The 21,027-nt window shown below is 53.4% G+C and overlaps 8 protein-coding genes across 8 annotated transcripts; 5 read left to right on the top strand and 3 right to left on the bottom strand.

The window, feature by feature from the left end:
- Window positions 1–361: 361 nt before the first annotated feature.
- Window positions 362–1,895, top strand: NCS57_00323700 (uncharacterized protein; the record flags this gene model as incomplete). Its single annotated transcript, XM_053053246.1, has 2 exons — window positions 362–1,560; window positions 1,841–1,895. The coding sequence occupies 2 exons, from the start codon at window positions 362–364 to the stop codon at window positions 1,893–1,895; spliced, it is 1,254 nt and encodes a 417-aa protein (XP_052918492.1).
- Window positions 1,896–4,604: 2,709 nt separating this feature from the next.
- Window positions 4,605–4,985, top strand: NCS57_00323600 (uncharacterized protein; the record flags this gene model as incomplete). The annotated part of the gene is made up of 1 exon (XM_053053245.1): window positions 4,605–4,985. The coding sequence occupies one exon, from the start codon at window positions 4,605–4,607 to the stop codon at window positions 4,983–4,985; it is 381 nt and encodes a 126-aa protein (XP_052918491.1).
- A 704-nt stretch (window positions 4,986–5,689) lies between these two features.
- NCS57_00323500 (uncharacterized protein) lies at window positions 5,690–6,502 on the top strand (the record flags this gene model as incomplete). Its single annotated transcript, XM_053053244.1, has 1 exon — window positions 5,690–6,502. One exon carries the CDS (start codon window positions 5,690–5,692, stop codon window positions 6,500–6,502), a length of 813 nt encoding a protein of 270 aa, XP_052918490.1.
- Window positions 6,503–7,206: 704 nt separating this feature from the next.
- NCS57_00323400 (LysM domain-containing protein) lies at window positions 7,207–7,782 on the top strand (the record flags this gene model as incomplete). The annotated part of the gene is made up of 1 exon (XM_053053243.1): window positions 7,207–7,782. The coding sequence occupies one exon, from the start codon at window positions 7,207–7,209 to the stop codon at window positions 7,780–7,782; it is 576 nt and encodes a 191-aa protein (XP_052918489.1).
- Window positions 7,783–8,860: 1,078 nt separating this feature from the next.
- NCS57_00323300 (uncharacterized protein) lies at window positions 8,861–12,446 on the top strand (the record flags this gene model as incomplete). Its single annotated transcript, XM_053053242.1, has 3 exons — window positions 8,861–8,906; window positions 9,010–11,320; window positions 11,507–12,446. The coding sequence occupies 3 exons, from the start codon at window positions 8,861–8,863 to the stop codon at window positions 12,444–12,446; spliced, it is 3,297 nt and encodes a 1,098-aa protein (XP_052918488.1).
- Window positions 12,447–13,027: 581 nt separating this feature from the next.
- Window positions 13,028–16,053, bottom strand: NCS57_00323200 (uncharacterized protein; the record flags this gene model as incomplete). The annotated part of the gene is made up of 2 exons (XM_053053241.1): window positions 13,028–13,690; window positions 13,741–16,053. The coding sequence occupies 2 exons, from the start codon at window positions 16,051–16,053 to the stop codon at window positions 13,028–13,030; spliced, it is 2,976 nt and encodes a 991-aa protein (XP_052918487.1).
- A 481-nt stretch (window positions 16,054–16,534) lies between these two features.
- NCS57_00323100 (DLH domain-containing protein) lies at window positions 16,535–17,384 on the bottom strand (the record flags this gene model as incomplete). Its single annotated transcript, XM_053053240.1, has 3 exons — window positions 16,535–16,855; window positions 16,905–17,289; window positions 17,335–17,384. 3 exons carry the CDS (start codon window positions 17,382–17,384, stop codon window positions 16,535–16,537), a joined length of 756 nt encoding a protein of 251 aa, XP_052918486.1.
- A 545-nt stretch (window positions 17,385–17,929) lies between these two features.
- On the bottom strand, window positions 17,930–18,787 carry NCS57_00323000 (U1-type domain-containing protein; the record flags this gene model as incomplete). Its single annotated transcript, XM_053053239.1, has 1 exon — window positions 17,930–18,787. The coding sequence occupies exon 1, from the start codon at window positions 18,767–18,769 to the stop codon at window positions 17,930–17,932; it is 840 nt and encodes a 279-aa protein (XP_052918485.1). The 5' UTR covers window positions 18,770–18,787.
- Between the last annotated feature and the right edge of the window lie 2,240 nt (window positions 18,788–21,027).

The raw sequence follows: 21,027 nt of genomic DNA, 5'->3' as shown, positions 1-21,027 counted from the left end.
CATATGAAGGACCGGTATCTTAAGAAGTTTGACTGACTTTGGTCCTCGTTTGACATACCTACTTCCATTCAATCCGTTCAACTTGTCCGTGCGAATGCCCCGACGTTCAAATGCAATGAGATCGAACTGTGCTTATGATCACTTCTTCGACCAATCAGCCGAGGAGATGCTTCTTCAGATTGAGAGAATACCTACCGTCAGTGGTTGCCATTGACAAACACACCCCTGCTGCCCAATTGCATGCTGCATATCAAACCCGCAAGGCGTTCTGCCTGCCTGATGCCGCCAGCCCCATTGAGCGTTGCCACCATAATTTTCCCTCAATATCCCTCCACCGGTATTCTTTATCAACATTGTAACCATGGTTCCAAGATTGCTTTGTATCTTCTGGGCCTTCATCACCGGTGCTAGAGCCAACGGTGATGATGGGCTTTCCGACTTCTCCAATGACCTGGCTACTGACCTGGCCCCCCTTCTCGTTTTGTTCGGCGATGCCATGACCAAGCAATACCTCAGCGAGAGTACCTCTTTCCTCGACTATTTAATCTTTGCCATGGGCCCAATTGGTATCCTAACCGCAATGGTCTCTACGATCCGTGTCTGTGGCCACTCATCTCTTCGCGCTTTCATCGGCAAATCTCAAGAAGGCGAAGGTACGATAGAGGCTGAGCTGTGCTCCTCTACGAATCGTGATGTGTGCGAGCTCTTCAACCGTGGTGGTATCGCACGTGTTCTGGGCCGCCCCAATGTCCTCGAGCTTGTGTATACCCCCCAGGAAGGCACCGAAGGGCCCCGGTCTTTGGCTGATCCAGATGATTTCACGTTGGACCTATCTCGAGATTATTTTGTGCGAGCTTCTGAATTTGGCTCCTCCACTGGCTGGAAGAGAATCAAAGGCACTGTTCTCGAGCGATCAACCAAAGAACAGGTATTGGCAGAGGAACTTGCCCCAAGTCCTAACCTGTCCCTCAACGTGGGAATCTTCAAGCGGGCGAAATGGGTCTCTATTGCAATATCTGTGATAGGAATCTTCCTTCAAACTGGGGTGCTGGCTCTCGCTGGTGTAGGTGTCTGGTTTCTTGGATGGAACCTCAATGGAGGCCGCACCTCGGCCTCGAAGAACTACGCGCCTGTTATGTTCATTGCTGGAACAGTTCTCATGTGCCTCGGCATGTGGAGTTGCGCATACCTCATCGGCCAGACCACGCGAGAGGTCCGCTTTCGACGGTGTGATCCTAACTCGACGGATACCACCTCAGAAGACTCGTCTTCCGTTGCTACTGGAGCCTGGTCTTCCTCCTCCCAAAGCTCGTCAACCGGTATCTCGTATGGACCAGTGCGCAGAAGAACAAGACCTCAAGAGGTTCTTACCCAAGATGCAAAGTCACGGTTGTTTTGGCTACAACCTGGCCCACAAGTCATCGGGGACCAAAGTTTTGACCCGTTTGGCTACGTCGAGGATCCAGCAAACCCGGTGCAAGTTTGGACGTCTTCCCGAAAAGAGTTCAACGATGCCTTTGAGATGCGGACCTACTTTGCTGTCTTGGCTGTGCTGATTGGGTACGTTGCTCAGTTCATCGGCCTCCGCGGTATGAAAGCTTGGGTGTCACTTGCGCAGCTTGGCGTCTGTGTCACAATGAGTATCCTTCGGGGATGCCTCAGGATGAATCGGCTTGATAAGGGGTCAAATCAGTTGGCTGACCGGCTCGACATAGTTTCTGGATATGAACTGGACTGGCTTTCGCTTCAGATGGTGCCACAGGAGTTGGAATGGACCGTGAACACACGCTGTGCCAAAAGATTTCGCAGTTCCCGAAGAACTCGCACTCACCGCACCCAGGGATCTGGAGACGACTCAAGTTCTTATGAATACAGACCACCGCAAGCTTCGATGAACTCTCGCCCAATGGAGGGGGATGAATTTTCCCTCCACAGGCTCATCGCAATTCGAAAACGCCTTGCGCGGCTGACGGGCCAAGCCTCGTCATATGAGGTCCTAGCCTCTGGATGTCAAAGGTGGAAAGATGAATCCGTCAAAGTCCGCTCCAAGGCCCGGCAGGTCTCAGCAGCGATCTGCCAGGTAGCTGAGAAACACCTGCCCAAGTCCGCCAGATTACAAAGGTTGGAGAGAGGCCGCATATCGATTCCAATGGTAGCTTATAACAAGCATCTGGATGAGCACCGTCGAACCGAGCTTGGTGTCAACCTGCATCTATCGCTTGAGGGAGGGCGGCCTGTGTGGAAGCTTGATCCTGTAGAGGTAGAGGCGCTCCTGGGCCTCTGGATGTGGGAATTAGTTGATGATTCCCTTCTCAATGACGATTGCCTTGCATCTAGGGAGAGGCTGGATCTCATTCCTGTGTCAAGGATAGTCTCACTCACCCCAAACCACGAAAACTCGGATGATGATGCCGCAAATATCCACGCAGAAATGAGCTTCTGGTCCCTCTCATCACTCAATCTCAGCCAACAGCATCTCCGACTCGAAGGCCAGCCTTGGTACAGCGTGAAGTCGCTGTGGGCCGCAACTATTGAACGTCCGTCAATTGACATGCACTTCTACCGGGTGCGACCAGGGGCGACACCAGGGGCGACACCAGGCGTGCCTCTTGGTAGGTACTGTGGCTGGAATGCAGTCCAGGGAGATCTTCAGCCAGGGTATCGAGGCGTGTTCAGAGCAGTGATATCCCAGCTCGGTTCTAACGAGGGCTCACTGCTCAATGTAGTTTCCCAAGACTTTTTGACCACGCTACTCGTGTCACTATCTCGTTACATGACCATCGACCAGACGAAGGTTGTCGTGAAAGGTGGTAGAGCACATCTGGAAAATCCGACGGTCAATGACTTGGTGGATGCCTTCTCGGAGAATGGTCTCTGTTCTCGCGAAACTGCGCTCCTCTGCATCATCCCAGCCCTGCGAGAGCGACTTCTGCTGTCGGCGCCCCAAGACCTTCTTGACGCGATCATCAACACGAGATGGGAGAGCCTTAGATCTCCCGATCCAATCCGATGCCTAAAATGGAACTGCGCTCTATTCAGCCCCTTGGATGGGAGAGAACGCAGAGTGTTTGCGCAAGCCTTGCGAGCTGTGGGAGAATTCTATCGCACTTCGTTCAGAACTTCTCGGTTAGGCATCAAGAGCTATCCCTTCGTCAGTGATGGATTGGTAGTGTGGATGCATCGCACTTACAGTGGCCGAGCCCAGGGGGACCCGGTTGTCAAGGAGATTTTAGAGTGTTACTGGGCAATTGCGCAAAGGCTTGCACACATCTCCAGAATGAAAGCATATACGGTGCAAAGCGAGAATGAAAAGAAAGAGGCCCATTCTAAACTCTTGGAGGCCCTCAAGGATGGCGATCGAACAGAGACTCTGTACAGGCTCTGCTTGGTCAGCGCAGAGGCCTTTCGTTCCGATACCCTGCAGCCAGCCTTGCCGCTCGCTGTTCGCAATGACTGGACTGAAGTTGCCAAGGATATTCTGGATCTTCAGGCTGATCTCAGCAGTCGAGACGAGAATGGGAGATCTGCAGTCTCATACGCTGCCGAACTTGGGTTTGAGCACCATCTCAAGACCTTGAACGAGCGTGGAGCCAACCTGGACCAGCCGGACGACAAGCAACAAACTCCTCTATACTATGCTTCAGATAATGGGCACAAGGGAATTGTTAAGCTTCTGGTCAGTCATGGAACTGTCGATATTCACAGGACAGACAAAGAGGGTCATAATGCATTGTGGGCTGCCTCCAGGCGCGGACACAAGGCCATCATGGAAGACCTCTTGAAGCGAGGCGTCAGCCCCGACTGTCGAAAGGGAGAATATGAACAAGCTCCATTCTTCCTCGCGTCCAGTCACGGCTACACGGCTCTTGCTCTGGACATGGTTGACAGGATGTCGAAGTGGGAAGACGCCGAGACAGGACGCGAGTTGTTGGCGGTGGCGGAGACCAGGGGCTACACGGAACTGATCGACAAATTGCGTGGCAAAGTGGCTAATTTCTCGTGAGTGAAGTAACAGAGCGATGTGTTTTTTGCCCTGGCAGTTAGACTCTGGGGGTCTGAACATTGGGTACCATGCGCGGCTAGTGAGGTTGAGCCGTGAAAGGAGGCACCTGGGAGAATCTGAGAGATTGTCTCCCACATATTAGTATAATGATTGCGAAAAGGAGCAGGGACTTGTGACACAGACTTGAATATTTGGGGTTCATTCGTCGTATCTATATACCTTTCTGGTTTGATCGAAGGGCGCCGCAGAGAAGCCATCAACTAAACTGGGTAGACCTCGTGCGAAACACAATCGGGGTGGATTATGCAAGCCTTGAACTCCCTGAGGAGCACCAGACCCTTCGACATGAACTCAATGCGCTGGTATTGAACCTAAGGTAGTGGATCTGCGTCGTTGGGACATGTGTCGGTCTCTATAGATGGTTTCGGGCACAATACCCCATTGCCTTTTCCCCAGGTTTGGCCACCCATCTCGAATTGGCGAGAATCATCTGCCCACAGAAGAGGCCTGGGAAGCAAAATACGGAGGCTGGGACGCTCCTTATGCGAGGACCTTCGGCGGTCTTTTATAGCAACCTTCGGGGTCCTTCAAGGACAAGACCATGGCTCCTGGAGCCAGTGTCTGGAAGGTTGGCGCAACGTCTGGGCCGACGAACGGGACCTTCAATGAGTACAAGGTGAAGTGCACAATTAAGGATGATTCTCACGTCACCGGCACACCAAGATGCTACTCCGAAGAGTTTGCCATTGTTGGCAATGGTATATCTAGCCAGGGGCAGCGCGGGAGGTTCTGCGGACCTGGAGACTCGGGATCTGTAGACTTTGACGCTCGTGGCCAGGCGATTGGGCTACTGTTCGGTGGGCAGGTGCCGAGACAGACGGCAGGGTATGGGCTCGCCACGCCCATCGAGGATGTGTTTGGAGATATCAAGGCTTCCTCAGAAGGGAAGATTGAGGATATCCGCATTGCGACCTGCTTCTAACCGTCGGGTCTGTGGCTGCTTTGACGATTCGAGGCTATTCTTAGTGAATCCTTATGAGTATATCTGTATAATTTTGTACAATAGTGGTCTATAACTAATACAAAAAGATCCAACTTAGTATGAAATCTCAGTGGTTTCTTCTAACTGTTTGTCAAGGGACCTTAACCCTCTGTTCAGATCCTCTTCATAGCATGGGCATTATCCGAGGTTAGATCTCACAATAGAGGGTCCCTCTCTGACTTACATGGGCTGGACCCTTCGAGATCGTAATGTTTGTCCTCGACGCCTTGTTGTATCGCGTCTTCGCGTTTTAAACCCGAACCAAAACCGAACGGTCGCCGTTATCCAACTCGACCGCAACTCGAAAAACATGGCTGTTTCGGGTCGTCGGCTAAGGCCCCAGGCAAGCGAGGTCGAGAGGTTCTGTAATTGATTGGTAAAACGGGCACAGACACAAACCAAGTTGGCGAGGAATAACAAGGATACCCATCCTTCGGTTGAGTTGGCGAGCTTACGCAGGTTCCATCGCGTCCCATTCTTGAGGCACAGGGCTGACTCTGAGCAAGGGTCTTGGGGATCGAGAATGGGGATTTGGCCAAGTATAAGATGCCTTTTGTTGCTACAAGTTGGTTCCAATTTTGTCTCAAATCTCTGTCTGCTGAGTCGAGCTTTTGTTCTTAACCCTGGCTACCCACACTTACAAGATGCGTTTCCTCTCTGATGACCGAGAGGTCGACTCCAAGGCTGCTCAGATGCAAGTCCTCTGCCTGGGCCTCTCACGCTGCGCAACATCATCACTCCAGGCAGCCCTCGAATCTGATATCTTGAACGTGGGCCCTTGCATGCACATGGCTCATATTGCGCCCCATGCCGACCGAGAACAGATCGTCATCGACGCCATCAACGAGGAGGATGCCGAGAAGAGGCAGAAGCTGCTTCACAAGATCTACGACGGGTACGCGTCGGCATGCGACTTTCCAGGATGGTTGTTTGTGCCTGATCTCATGGACATGTACCCCAATGCAGCTGTGGTCTTGAACACGAGGAAATCATCGCAGGCGTGGGCGGAGAGCATCGGCAACAGCCATTCCTTCTTTGGCTCACGATGGTACTACTGGCCCACGTTTCTCTGGAGGACAGACCGACTTCACTACGCGATTCACCGAACCAGCTACGCTTGGATCCAGCGTCGCTTTGGCATCGCAGACATGTTCACCGCCGAGTTCTATGAACGGTATAACGACTGGGTGCGCGAAGAAGCTAAGAAGCGAGGGAAGAGAGTCCTAGAGTGGCAGGCGACGGACGGGTGGGAGCCCCTGTGCGAATTCATCGGCAAAGAGCCGCCAAAGGACAAGAGGACGTTTCCTCATTTGAATGATGCGAACCAGATGACTTTTGTGAAGCGGATACTGGTTGGGAGAGGGTTGGTTGCTTGGGCGGCTTTGTTTGGAGTCGTGTGGGGTGGATGGAAGTCTTGGCCTTGGGTATTGGAGAAGTTGGCACCTTTCAGAGGATGAATGCCATTTTTTGATGATATACGATAGTTATGAACTTGAGCGACCTTGCGATGTTGAGAGTTATGTTGCTTGCATGAAGTTAAGTCGCGACAGCGGGAACGTCCCAGAGGTTCAACAAACAGATGCCAAGGGCAGTTATGTAGATGCTGATAACATGCCATTGGACAACAAGACGTGGCTTGCAGTTGAGGTAGATGGCCAACCTTAGTCATCAGGTTTTTGGAATCAGCCTTGAAGGAGCTGGGAAGGATTCCTAGTGGTGTTGACAAGAGTGATATTGAGTAGCATCGAGTATTCCTTCGTGGTTTGGTCAGAGGGCGCGTTGGATGTCTCTCACTCACGGTCTCATTCTAGACCCATTATCTGGTGAATATTGCCTCCGGTTCAATGCACAATGCCAGAATAATGCCATGCACAAGCATTCTAGGCATCCGAAAGGTCCAGCTCGCATGAAGACGCCGTTTCAGGACGAGGTTCGTGGCGGAGGCGCAGACCAACGAAAACGGTGCTGACTAAGGCCATGACGCGGTCCCCTGGCAAGGGTGAGATCCTACAACTCGTAACGTGATAACGATCCGTATGTCAGCGGAGAGGATTCATCTATCGTTCCTTTATCTCTCTTCTTCTTGAATCGAATTCATCGACCAACGATATACCATCATCTCGAACCTATACATCAAATCCCTCCCGAAACATCCGCAACCATGTCCCGGTTCTCCCGCTACGACACCGACGAGGAACGCCTCCCCGAAGGCATGGAGCGAGTCGGCTACGACGCTGACGAGCAAGTCTACACATTCCGTGACGCCGACGGCAGCTACTGGGAGAGCGCTCCAGGCAACCAGTACGGCCGCCTCACAAAGGTTGGAGAATCTCGCATCCCCGAGGACCACGAGCCCTTCATCGTCTCAGAGCAGAACAAGAAGCTGTCGTGGCGGAACGAGATGCGGCCGTTCCTCAACTTTATGATGCTCATCGGCCTGTGCCTATTTGGCATGTTCTGGTTCTTCCACAGCGCTGGGGGAGGTACACCGACCGAGGAGGGCATGCCTCTGCCAAACTGCCCGGATACCACGACGCCCTATTGGATCAAGAGTGGTGATACGTGCTGGGAGATTGCGAAATCGCACAGTATCAGCGTGGATGACCTGCTAAAGGAGAATGCTGAGATCTCCTGTGATGCCCTCAAGCCTGAGCATCGGATTTGCCTGCCCAACAAGGGCACCAAGGACATGAAGACCAGTGAGGAGTCCAAGGGCAAGGAGGAGAAGGAGACCTAAGTAACAAAGGTGGTGCGATAGAGCCTGGGATAGCTCTCGGTACGAGCTGGAATGGGATCAGGACATGGCGCTGGACCAGAAGCTGTTGGGTATGAACAAGTTATCGGTGCTTTTCGTGTCCAGACAAGGGACCTGGAATGGGTAGGATAACGGAGGAAAGGGCAGATTGTTTACCATTTTGGCCGTACACATGTGGACAGGCAGCTCTTTGATGGTGTAGGCTCTGCTTTGGCGTTGCAGGCATGGCGTTGATTGCTTGAGTAAATGCTTATCGATTCGTCTTTGGTGTGTTCCTTGCTGACTTACGTGAAGCATCCTTGTCGCCTGAGCAGATGACACTCCAAGTTGATTGAGCTAATGTAAAGAAAGCTAGCTGCAACCTTCGGCCCATATGTGCAGCTTGGCTGGTTGCTAGGCAGAACTAAAAGCAAGGCAGCGCAGAGAGGGATATGACCGACGTGTACCAATAATTGTGCATGGGATAATTTATCTCAACAGGCAACAGAGAAGACGGCAGTTGTGCCCAAGCTTGCCGAGAGTTACATGGGGTTTCAACAGGGTGCGAAATGAGGGCAAGCAAGGGATTATTTGGGCCGCCATGGATGTTGACGACAAATGAGGACACCAAGTTATTCGCGTCTTGTGCTGGTACAGATGCAGCATGCAATATACACCACCACAACTTGTCTAACAACACTCTAGAATCATTCCATCTTCTTATCGACCGTTTATTCACCCCCTCTTAAGCGGTGAAGCTTCCAAAAGCTCTTCAATCGGCACCAGTTTAACCCGCAAAGGAAATCATCACCAGAAAAAAGGGCCCCGCGCCAAGTGGGAATAAACGAGGGGCAGCTCCAGCAGGGACCTTCCATTTTCTGTGCCACTCAGAGCGGGGCAATTTTTTTTTTTTTTCCTGTCTTTTTTTTCTTAACCGTAATTTGAGATTCGGCCCAAATAAATTTTCCTGGACGCGGGTCCTTCCCCTCGCGTTTCTTCCTCCCTTCATCATCACCACACACCAAAAGCCTTCGGGTTATCTTCACTTCTCTGTCTTTTTCGTTGCAGAGAAAAAGAAGCCATGGACAAGGGGAAGCTTGCCCAGTTGCTCGAGGGGAGCCAAGTCCGTGAGTCTTTCTCGCGTCAGCTCTCACCAGCTTCGTAGCTGTTGATGCGCTGTCCACTCTTTGCACAAAAAGAAACACGTCGCTGATTTGACCTCCCTCGCAGCCAACACGGAGCAGGTCAAGGCCGTCACTGCCGAGCTCCAGAAGAACTACTACTCCCAGCCCGAGTCGCTGCTCGCCCTCGTCGAAGTCTCCCTCACCCATGGCGACGCCGGCGTTCGACAGCTCGCCTCGGTCCAGGCCCTGCGCCTAGTCCCCAAGTACTGGGAGAAGACTGCTCAGGACCAGCGACAGCTTGCCCGCAACCACCTTCTCGAGGGCACCCTCAAGGAGCAGTCTGCTGGTGTCCGCCACTCGCTCGCCCGTCTCGTCGCCGGCATCGTCAGCGCCGACATGGAGAATGGCGAGGGTGAGGACTTCCTCCGACAGCTTCTGCCCCTCAACAACAACGACAATGTCGTTGCTCGCGAGGTCGGTTCGTTCCTCCTCTACGCCATGCTCGAGGAGGACCCTACCCACTTCAGCGACCACACCCACCAGCTCCTTGAGCTCTTCCAGGCCCGCATTGAGGACCCTCAGAGCAAGGAGGTCCGCATCAACATCGTCCGCGCTATTGGTGCCATCCTCATGATCATCGAGCCCGAGGAGGATCCCCAGGCCCTCAAGGCCATGCAGGGCTTCGTTCCTAGCCTGGTTAACATCCTCAAGGCTACCGTCGAGGCCGAGGATGAGGAGAGCTACAAGATCGTCTTCGAAGTCTTCCACTCCTTCATCGCCTACGACTCCTCTCTCCTCGCCGTCCACCTCCGGGATTTGCTCCAGTTCATGATTGAGCTTGGTGCCAACTCCAACGCCGAGGACGACGCCCGATCCCAGGCCCTGGCCTTCCTCATCCAGTGCGTTCGCTACCGCCGCATGAAGATCCAGGCCATGAAGGACATGGGTGCTCAGCTGATGGTCAAGGCCATGCACATCATCACTGAGCTCGACTCTGACGATGAGGAGGAGGATATGTCCCCTGCCCGCACCGCCATCAGCCTCGTCGACACTCTGGCCAGCGAGCTTCCTCCTCGACAGGTCATTGTTCCCCTTCTCGAGCAGTTCCCCAGCTTCGCTACCAACCAGAACCCCAAGTTCCGCATGGCTGCCATGCTCGCTCTTGGTAACGCCGCCGAGGGTGCCCCCGACTTCATCTCTACTCAGCTTGAGCCTCTCCTCCCTGCCATCATCAACCTCCTCTGCGATACCGAGACCCAGGTCCGACACGCCTCTCTTGTCGGTCTGATCCACCTCGCTGAGGAGATGGCCGATGAGATGGCTTCCCATCACGACCAGATCATCAGCGCTATCCTCAAGAACCTCGAGGCTGCCTCCCAGGCTGGTTCCGACAAGAAGAATGTTAGCATCATTCGCTGCTCTTGTGGTGCCCTCGACACCTTCGGCGACGGTATCGACACCAAGATCATGGCTCAGTATGGTCCCAACCTGATCCAGCCCATGGTCCGTCTCCTTGACCACGAGGACTTTGGTGTCAAGGCTGCTGCCGCCTCCGCCATTGGTGCTATCGCTTCCTCCATGGAGTCTGCCTTCGAGCCCTACTTCAAGGATGTCATGACTGCCCTCGGCCACTTCGTCGCCATCAAGGACGGTGAGGAGGCCCTCGACCTCCGAAGCTCTACCTGCGACAGCTTGGGACGTATCGCCATGGCCGTCGGCTCTGAGGCCTTCCAACCTTACGTTATGGACTTGATGAAGGCCAGCGAGGAGGCTCTCAACCTCGACAACCCTCGCCTCAAGGAGACCAGCTTCATCCTCTGGTCCAACCTGTCCAAGGTCTACCACGAGCAGTTTGACCACTTCCTTGAGGGTGTCTTCAAGGGTCTCTTCGCCTCTCTCGAGCTCGAGGAGGAGGAGATTGAGCTCCCTGGCATCGATGCCACCCAGCTCAGTGACGGTGCTATTGTCATTGGTGGCAAGCGTGTCAAGGTCAAGGCTCCTGAGACCCAGGACGACGTCACCATTGCCACTGGTGGTGATGATGACTGGGACGATATCGAGGACCTTGAGGACTTCGATGCCGTTACTGCTGTCGCTCTTGAGCAGGAGATTGCTCTCGACGTTCTCGGTGATGTCATCTCCAACTCTTGCAACAGCTCCAACCTTGAGAAGTACGTCGAGCAGACCCTCGCCAAGGTCACTCCCTTCGCCGAGCACACATACCAGGGCTGCCGAAAGACTGCCATCTCCACCCTCTGGCGCACCTATGCCCGCGTCTTCCAGGTCTGGGAGGAGGGCACCGGTGTCAAGTGGGAGGCTGGTTTCCCCGCCAAGCAGGCTCCCCCTGCTTCTCTCGTTGCCATGAGCCAGGCTCTGCACAAGGCCACCGCCAGCATCTGGGGTGAGGATGCCGAACGGTTAGTTGATCCCCTTTCTTTTTCTGTTATTTCTTGCCAAAAGGATGAATACCTTGCGTTATACCCAGCTCACTCAGAGCAAAATGCGTTGCTGAGAAAGCGTCTAATCTACTTCTGATTCATGGCACTGTTACACACTTATTCTTGCATTCACACTGCTAGAAGCATATGCTAACAGCTGAATAGTTCTGTTGTCACCGACATCAACCGCAACGTTGCTGCCACCCTCAAGGCCTGCGGTCCCGCCGTTCTCGGCAACGACAAGACCCTGCTCAACGAGATCATCACCATCACCAACCTCATCATCACTCGATCGCACCCCTGCCAGCAGGATCTCGGCGACGAGGAGGAGGAGCAGGATGTCGATGCTGGATCTTCCGAGTACGACTGGCTCGTCATTGACACCGCCCTCGATGTCGTTGTTGGTCTTGCCGCCGCCTTGGGCGCTGGCTTCGCTGAGCACTGGAAGATCTTTGAGAAGCCCGTTCTCAAGCTGGCCAGCTCTACTGAGGATCTGCACCGCTCGACCGCTGTCGGCACCATTGCCGAGATTACTAAGTATATCGGCGAGGGTGTGACTCCTTTCACCGAGTCCCTTGGTCAGGCTCTTGTCCGCCGTCTCTCCGACCCCGATGCTCTGGCCAAGTCCAACGCCGCCTATGCTATCGGCCTGGTTGTGTTGAACTCTGCCGACACTGGCAAGACTTTCCCTCTGTACCCCCTCCTCTGGGAGAAGCTTGAGCCTCTCCTGACCGTCAACGAGATGCGTATGACCGACAACGTCGCTGGTGCCGTCTCCCGCATTATCACCAAGAACCCCGACAATGGCTTCGTTGCCCAGGCTCTGCCCGCCATTGTCAACGTCCTTCCCCTCCAGGAGGACTATGAGGAGAACGCCCCCATCTACCAGTGCATCTACAACCTCTACCAGCAGTCCAACTCGACCGTCGAGCAGCTCACTCCTCAGCTGATCGGCATCTTCGAGAAGGTCCTCAGCCCTCCCGAGGACCAGCTCGAGCCCGAGACCCGACAGATTCTGCAGCAAATCGTTCAGATTCTGTACAAGGCCAAGGCTGACCTGTTGGCCAACAACCCCGGCCTTCTCAAGCTGGCTGGCATCCAGTAAACAGGACAAAAAAGTAAAATTACAAAAAGCAGCATCACGACTTGAATGAATCAAGATGGGGATGAAACACAACACGAGCCTACCATTGAAGTAGGAACGAGGACATGACATGATTTTGATGAAAGACGTACATATCTGAGCACTGGGTTTGCTGGATAGAGTATATATGAGGGAGGGCTGGGCTTCATGCTGCAAGCATTGTTGAGGTGTTGGGCTGGAAAAGGGATAAAAAGGGCAATTGGGAATGCAAGCGATGTGGAATTATCAAGGATGGAAGGATAAAGAAAAAGGGGGCTTTGGGCATAGAGATGGGGTTTGATACCTACCGATCGTTTAGAGAATGATACCTCTCCGTATGGAACAAGATGATGTTCATATGGCATACTTGTCGCATGTGAACCAAGAGCACGACTATGATGCTTCATGTGAGATGGTATGTGTCAGACTTGATATTATCATTATCGAGCCTTTCCTGAAGACTCTGCCAATCTCAAGTAGTATGTAGTCCGCATCAAGCAGACCTCCAGAACGCCATCCCATGAAGACCGTACCAGTAAGAAAAACTCCATATATACACACCATCACCATATCCTCTTTGCAACCATCTCATACCGCATAACCCCCTCGAAATCATCCCTCTTCTTCTCCGCCTTTTCAACTCTCTTCCCTGGTCCTTTACCACCCTTCAGCCCTTCATTCTTGTCGGCGTGTATCCACCGTTGTCTCTCCTCCCCAACTTCAACGTGTCCGAAGCCGCCGATCCGTCTGCCGCCAGGCGTGTCGTATGTTTCGGTGCGGCCTTGGTGTTCGGCTTGCTTCATCTTTGCGTACCGGTTGCGGGAGTACTTGAGGAGGACCATGCCGAGGAGGAGTTTGAGGATGAGGAGGACTAGGAAGGCGATGAAGAAGACGACAATCATGGTCACAGCGGCGATGAAGTCATCAGAAGTCCAGGAATACCAGGGTCGTGAGTTCAGGGGTGAACCGTAGGGGTAGCCGTAAGTTGCACGGCCGAGAGAGTCACGGATGAGGGTGTCGAATCTGTTCAGGGCGGCAATCATGGCGGGTGACGATGGAGCTGCTGATTCTTCTGTCAAAGAAGTTTGCGTTGACTCGAGAATAGGCATAGGGAGGTGAGTGGAAAGTAGCATGTGGTAGGTCTGGATAGAGGCGCGGATGAAGAGGCATGAGAGCGGTATGACGGCGAGACCAAGGCGACGAGTCAGTGAAGGTGTCATGAAGGCCTAAGGAAGTCAGCACAGACACAGACAGATAATAGGAAAGGGAGACATACGTTGGTGTAGTAGTCCTTGCACAGAATGTCGAGAATACGACTATAAAACCCCGGCTTGATATTGTTAAACTTGGTCACGTACGCATGCTTGACGGTATCAACAAGCATCTCACTCCCAATGACAATGAGAAAAGGTGATAGAACTTCACCAGACATGAGCCAAGACGGCAACACGGTGAAGCTATGAGGAAGGATAGACGGGTTATGCAGCGGCACAGTTCTCGACTCGTCAAAGCTCAGCTCAGAGCCAGCACCTGGAACACTCAAACCGCCGACTTCGACGACGTTGCGCATTCCAATAATGAGTAGCATGATCCAGAGTTGGAAGCGTTCCACAATGTCGGCACAGGTGAGCTGAAACAGATTGTCCTTCTCGAAGCGTTTAAAGACTGTGCTCTTGATCTCGACAAATTGGTTCGACAAGAGTAGTGTCAGGAGAGCGTTTGAATACGAGTTGACAGCCACGTTGAGAGTAATGACTTGGTAGTACAGCGCAACAGAATGCAGACAACAGTACGCAAGAGCAAGCAAAAACATGCCGCCTGGAAGAAGCACCTTGGACCTCCCAGACGCGTTGCGCGAGAGTGTCTCGCTGCTGAACAGACACTCGAGTATATCCTGACCGAGCGCAGAGAGCAGCCGGTCGCTGACCTCGAGGATGTTGTATATGACATAGAGCTTGATGGCCGACTGGGCGCGGATAAAGTGGTACATGCGACTGGCGTCGAGGGTCATGAGCGCCATGGAGCTGCACACAATGACGGCGCCCTGTAGGAGGTCTGCTTTGTGAAAGGCTGAGAGGTTTGAGGGCATCGACTTTGTCCTCCTATGACGAAAGGGGCCCTTGCGGTGTGTGTTTCTCTGGTTAGGTTTAAAGTGCCCGTTGCCATTGACAGAGTGATCTCCTGAAAGACCGCGAGGACGACTTTCACTGCGTGATCTATCGTCGTCGGAAACATCGCCGGCTCGAGTCCTTGAACGTCCACGTTCCCAGAGTCTACCCAGTCCAGACCATACAAAGTCAACAAGCCAGCGGACCTCTTTGAGGATCACATATCCCCACCAACGGACCAGCACACCAAAGGCCAGCATGAACCGCATGGGAAGGATAGTAAAGTTGTAAAGCCAAGCGTCCAGACATGCGAGGGCTCCAAAGTTGAGAGTGCGCTCAAGGAATGGGGGTAAGAGCAGCACGTTCTTGAGACGCTCAAACTTGACGGCGCTGGACTCGTAGGGCACGTCGTAGGCGTGTGACTGGTGGATGTACAGCGGGCTTGGGCGTTGAGCTGCCAGTTCGAGCTGGAGATGTGTGGGGAGTGACATGGGAGGAAGGGGGATCATGGGCGGTATTGGTGATGGAGGTCGAAGGCCAGATGAATCAGTCTGCTGAATTGGAATAGCCGTCGCTGGAGTTGATCGTGGACCAAGCGTAGGAGATATTCCACCGACACCATCAAGATTCAAGTGAAGAGTCGAAGGACGAGCAGCAGGATGAAAAGACGAGTATCTCCTTGGCGAAGCCGTCCCGCTCGAAGCTCCATCGCCAACGAGCACGCGACTCGTCGGAGGAGTCGACAACGTCCTCGCCCCAGGCGAAGGCCTCCTCTGAATATCCCGATGCGCATCCCTCGGCGTCCACAATCCCGCAGAACGAGCCTCCACAGCGACACCGTTCGGCTGCAGCGCCGGAAACGTCTCGAGATCCCGCATTATCGACTGTCGCACCGACTGACGGATGGCCTCGCGCTGGTCAGCAAACCGAGAGACGGATTCCTGGTCGATTGACCTCCGTTGCGGGGGTGCAGGCGCCACAGGCAGAGAGTCGGGAGAGTTTGTGAGGCGCTGCATCTCGCTCGCCGATAAACGACGGACGTTGGGGTTGGTGGTGTTGCTTATGGTGCTGCTGCGGCTGGCCCGTCCAGAATGCACCGCCGTGTCCTGTTCCTTGTCCGAGACGTACTTCTGAGCGTCGTCTGTTTGCTCGGTTTGTTTCCCGTCCTGCTCCTTCACTCTCCGCTGCCGTCGCTCCTCCTCCTCTCGATCCTCGTGCTCGTCATCTTCGATCGCCGGGTCCGAGATGGAGGAAGAGTTGGAGCCTGCGCGCCGAGGGCTTACGCTCCGATGCGAGCCCTCTTCAGAAGAGCGATCCTCGTCAGAAGGGATCGTGGGCAATTTCTCGGCAGTCGACGCCTGGGGAGAGGTCGCCGTTGTCGCTTCGTTCGCGCAGGTAGTGGACGTCGGAGAGGGAGTCGGAGAGGGAGTCAGAAGCGGTGGGAAATGATGGGGCTTTGTCGAGTCGACGGAGGCGGCCATCACCAAGGCTTTTGGTCGTCAAGCATGGCTGCCTGTCGCGCGTCGAGTCTATGCACGTGTATCGCCGGCTCTTATTCGCAAGCGGCCAATCGTTGATGCTGCAGTTTGAAGGGTAATTGTCTCGGAGTCGGAATGGATTGGATCACGAATATTGAGCGAGAGGTGGTTGGTTGGGCGGTGTCAGAATGGATGATCCCCTGAAGCAGATGGGAAAAAGCCACTGAAACCTTGGGGGAGTGGGGTCCGTGGGAACGGGTGGAGATGGTTACCGTCGCGGCTTGTGTCAGTGGCTAGAGCCCCTGGGGGATGCCCTGAGCTTCAGGGCTTTTGTTTCGGGGCGAGACAGGGTTGAACCTTGAAGTGCCGGCTTGGAATGCCAAGACGTCATGATGAGCCGGGAATGAGTCTCGATCTATTGTCTTTGAGCTTTCTATCGACTTCTTATGCTATATACGCGGGTCTTTCTCTCATTCAACTGCTCTCACAGCAGATGCTCGTCAAACCACGCCACAGCCTGGTAAAAGGCCTGCTCCTTGGCAAACTTCTCAACCTTGACATTAGGATCTCCACGAACCGCAAATCCATGCACGACACCCGAGAACAGGTTAATCTGGAAAGGAAGACCGGTCTTGATGAGAATCTCCTCCGACTTGTATCGCAGCTCGGTGGGGAAGATGGTGTCAGTCTGGGCGGCGGCGATGGAGAGGGGCCCGGTGATGGCAGCAAGCTCTTCCTCCTCGACGAAAGAAGGGTGAGCGAGGTAACCGGCCTGGATGCCGTCCTTGTAGTGTCTCACGACATACTTGACGGTGTTAGCATTGAATACAATATTTGGGGAGAGAAATGCTCACCTTGGCGCCGAAGCAGTATCCAACGGCTCCAATCTTGGTGATTCCCCGCTCCTTGAGCGCATTGATAGCATCCACGATAACAGGGTCGATAGTCGCCGGCGTGTGAGGGCTCTTGCCATCGGTGCCGTTCTTGATCCACCCCATGATGTCGAAATCATCGGGCTTGGGCTCGGGCATCTTGTCACCGAGGAACAGGTCCGGGATCAAGGTTGTGTAGCCGTTGGCCGCGTACTGGTCCGCCAGGAGCTTGCTGTTTGTGCAGATGCCCCAGATGTCGGGGATGTAGACGATGCCGACACCCTCATGATTCTTGTCGGCTGGAGGCGTGGCGAGGTAGGCCTGGGTGTTGTTGGCGATGGTGATGAGCTCGCCAGTGGTTTCACCTCTGAGAAGTGTTAGTGAGTTTCGCTTGAGGAGACTAGAGTCTTACTGATGGCGCACGCCGACGGTGCAGCACTTGGCAGGTTGGTTAGAAGCCATTGTATTCTATGATGTTGTGGTTTGTGTTGTCAAAGGTAGAATAAAAGCGCCTGCTCCGAGGTTCTTTGCCCGACTTATATCCTCCCCCATCCCGGACCCTCAGTGACGCAACCGAAACCCGAAATCTCGAGTTTCACCGCACAAAATAGGTATCCCACTCGCCGGACCAAACTGCCGTCTTTGCCCCGCCCGCAGAAGAGCTTTCAATGCGTCCACGGGTCCCGCGGTGCCAGTGCTTATCAATCCCTGACTATTGCGACCCATGTATGCTAATTGGTGCAATTCTCAGTTGTCGCGAACTGACCTAAAGCAGAAACCTCTGGGTCCTATCTGATTTGATGCGATCAAGGCAATTCCGGATGTCGGAACTGTAAATGCGGAACGCCACGGAACTCCGAATGATTAATGGCAGAGGTCAGCCCTCTCGCGATACTAAAGAGTCGAACAGCTGCAAGGATACGAATCCTGGAAAGACTTGAGCCTCATATCTTTCGTGGTATCATTGAATGCTCCAAATACAAAGTATAATACAACCGAGTCTATCGCTACTTTTGTCGAATGCCCTTGGGTTTCCGCTTCTTGAACACCACCGTCTGAACCCCTGATGTCCCTTCTTCTGGCTCGGGCTTGACTGGCGGATCAACATCTGGCGCTTCTGCCTTGACGGCAGTTGTGTCTGGCGCCGTATCCCCTTTCGTGTCCTCCTCAGTCTTGACGTCCTTGTTATCCTCCTCTTCCTCCTTCTTGACCTCATCTTCCGTCGTCCTGGGCGTGAATGTCGATCCGCTCAGCAGCGCATCCAGTTCCTTATCCTCTTCTTGCGGCATCGCTTTCGAGTCTCTTCCCCATCGTCGAGGTTTCTTGAAAAGTCCACGCACAGCTTCCTCCTCCTCCTTTTCGTCTTCTGTCGCCTCGCGCTTCCTCACGCCGATCGCGATCGATTCCACCTTGGCCTCTTCTTCCTCTGTTTTCGTCTCGATAATCCGTGTATTCGTAACCGTCCATTGTCCAGGGATCGCCATCTCCGGTCGAAAGTCACTCGGCACCTCCACGCCCAGCTCAGCGAGTTGCTCCCTCTGCTTCTTCAATGACGACTCAGACGGTGCGCTCGGGGGCGCGCGTGGCGCAGGCCTCGACGAACTGGCAGTCGATGATGAAGAAGATCCCGCGACGACGCCGTTCAGTCGTGCAACCTCCTGCCGGGCGCGTTCCTTCTCGCGCTCCTCTCGCTCGTGGCCGCGGTGCAGGTCACGTAGGAAGCGCTTGAGGGCGCCCTGATGTTTTGCTGTCGACTCATGGTTCTGGCGCTCGAGTTTTGTGTCGCGCACGTAGCAGGCGCAGTGCTTGCACCAGTATTTCGGCGTGGATTTCCAGTATTCGGACATTTTGGTTGTGATGTTGTTGATTGTCTGCCTGGAGATGTGTTTCCTGAGAAGTTGATCCTTGAGCGAGAATGATTATGTCATCTAAAACACCAAACCCATGGACCCACAGTAAAGCTGTAGGGTAAGCAGAAGGATGACAGGCCGTCGAGCAGGAATGATGCGAAGTAAATCCGAAGCCAAAACAAAAATGCAGGTGTTGTCTTGATCATAGATGTGTTTCTCTTGTGATATTCCAAGTTGCTTCAGGTCAGCTTAGGGCCCTATCTTTGTAAGAAGGCAGCTGGATCAACCTTCTTGACGCTTCGGAGGACGGGGCCTATCCGCCCTCGCGAACTCCACACCACCAACATCAGTCAAAATAACGAAGATGTCCAAGAGTCTAGGATGACTCCCAATATAAGATACGAAATCGCCTAAGAGTGTAGCTCTAATAGAAGTAGATAATTCCACTTTTGTTAGTCCGTAATGTAGTCTGATTTGACTTTGCTTCTTGGGGCCTTGCAAGGTAGGTTTTGTTTAGCAGCTCTGGAACTGTCAGCATAGAGCCAATTAAGCTTCAGCAGAGCACATATTAGATCTCACTTATCCCGACCAGTCATCAAGGTCAAGGCGAAAATGAGATGCCAGTAAACGGACTAGAGTAAGAATAAATAAAAATACTCTAAATTGTTACATTATGTTATAACCTTTTCTATAGCCTTATCTACAATGCTTAAGAGGAGTTAGGCAGCCCTCTCAATATTCCGGCGTCTCGCTCTTGTCTTGACCTGGGTGCCAGCCTTATTACGAAGCCCGGTACATTGTTCCCAAGACTCAACCCTGCACAGCATTTGTCTTGGCGCCTAGTGATCGGACCAAGCGTCTGGATGATCGCCTGGCAGACCAGCATCAGGGACGACACAGACCCTGCTCATCACCTAATTGACAGACGACAATAGAGGCAACAGGACTCTTTGCTGCGCCGCAAATAACCGCTCTCAGACATTGCCTAAATGGGGTCTTGGGCAATCGGTGATTCGATGACCTAGCTAATGTCGCAGCGCGAGACAAGTCTTGTCATTGAGAGCCTGGGCTCTCCCAGCGAGGAAAAAGCGATGAGCACTTGTCGTTAGCTCTGCCGCTGAGCCTCATCCAGCCGATGCCACGCCACACGACGCTAATCACTGCAAGCCAGGGACAGGCACGGAAAGTTATCTCGAGCTTTTTGCTAATCTCAACATCGATTCGAGAATCTCTATAGTTTCGTAGTCTAATGTGAAGGCAAGAATGCTATGATATCGGGAAGACTTGCTTGTTGGAGAGTGTAGAGGCACTCATCGTGTCAGCACAGCGTACGCCTTGGCTGCCTCTCTAAGAGATGCCCGTCCTGTCAAATCCTTCACAGTCTCCAAGGTTACAATCATTTCACGCCAAGAGAAAAAGATGCAACCACATGGTACGATCCAATCTCTTGGACTCGGGTCAATTGGGAATATGTAACCTCTCCCGTGGGTCGGGAATGCAGCCGAAGCCCTCGGCTTTGGAAGCCGACCGCTGGACTCGTCAAACTCGGGATGACAAAGGCAAGGTTCGAAACGCACCATCTTTTTCTCCGTATCCACAGAGGAAGATTTCCGGGTGTTTTCTTGACACATCTTGCATGAACTACCTTGCTCAAAAGAAAACTCTTCGAGAGAATGGATCCGCTTTGCGCGCCTTTGCCGCACTCGAATCATGCTAGCTGTCACGTGAGTGGCCAGGCATCGGTTTGCGACGGGACACGTGATTGGGCGGAGGAGAATGACTCGGCCGAACGACGTCATGGTGCTTCTTGTTTATTGCCGATGGTGGCTTGGCGACAACCTCAGGAACAAGGGCCACGACGTCAGCCATTGACATCAACTAAAGGGCAAGCCGAGGAGGACAATTATCTGACTTCAGTTACTGGCAGACGGCTCGCGGAGAAGCTTGTCTATCATCAACGGCCCCAAAGACACTCGAGCCTGACCTTGTTTGATGGAGACTCACTCGACTGATGACGACCCAAACAATCCATGGCCCATCCATTCATATCTTCCATGTGGAGACTCGTGTTGCTACGATATCCACTAGCTGGGGGACAGATTCAGTCGGATCTCACTCTTCAGAACCAGGACCCATTTGAGTTTTACCCTGCTCTGCCCCTTATGACGTGATGATTTCTATCACTTTTCCCACGGCATGGGTTCTTTTCACCAGAGGATCCTGTCATAGGTTCCACATCCTCTCCACTAACAGGA

The sequence above is a fragment of the Fusarium keratoplasticum genome, chromosome 2, assembly GCF_025433545.1.
Source record: "Fusarium keratoplasticum isolate Fu6.1 chromosome 2, whole genome shotgun sequence".
NCBI lineage: Eukaryota > Fungi > Ascomycota > Sordariomycetes > Hypocreales > Nectriaceae > Fusarium > Fusarium keratoplasticum.
Note: the sequence above shows the minus strand (reverse complement) of the source record. Positions and strands in the feature narration are given on the sequence as shown.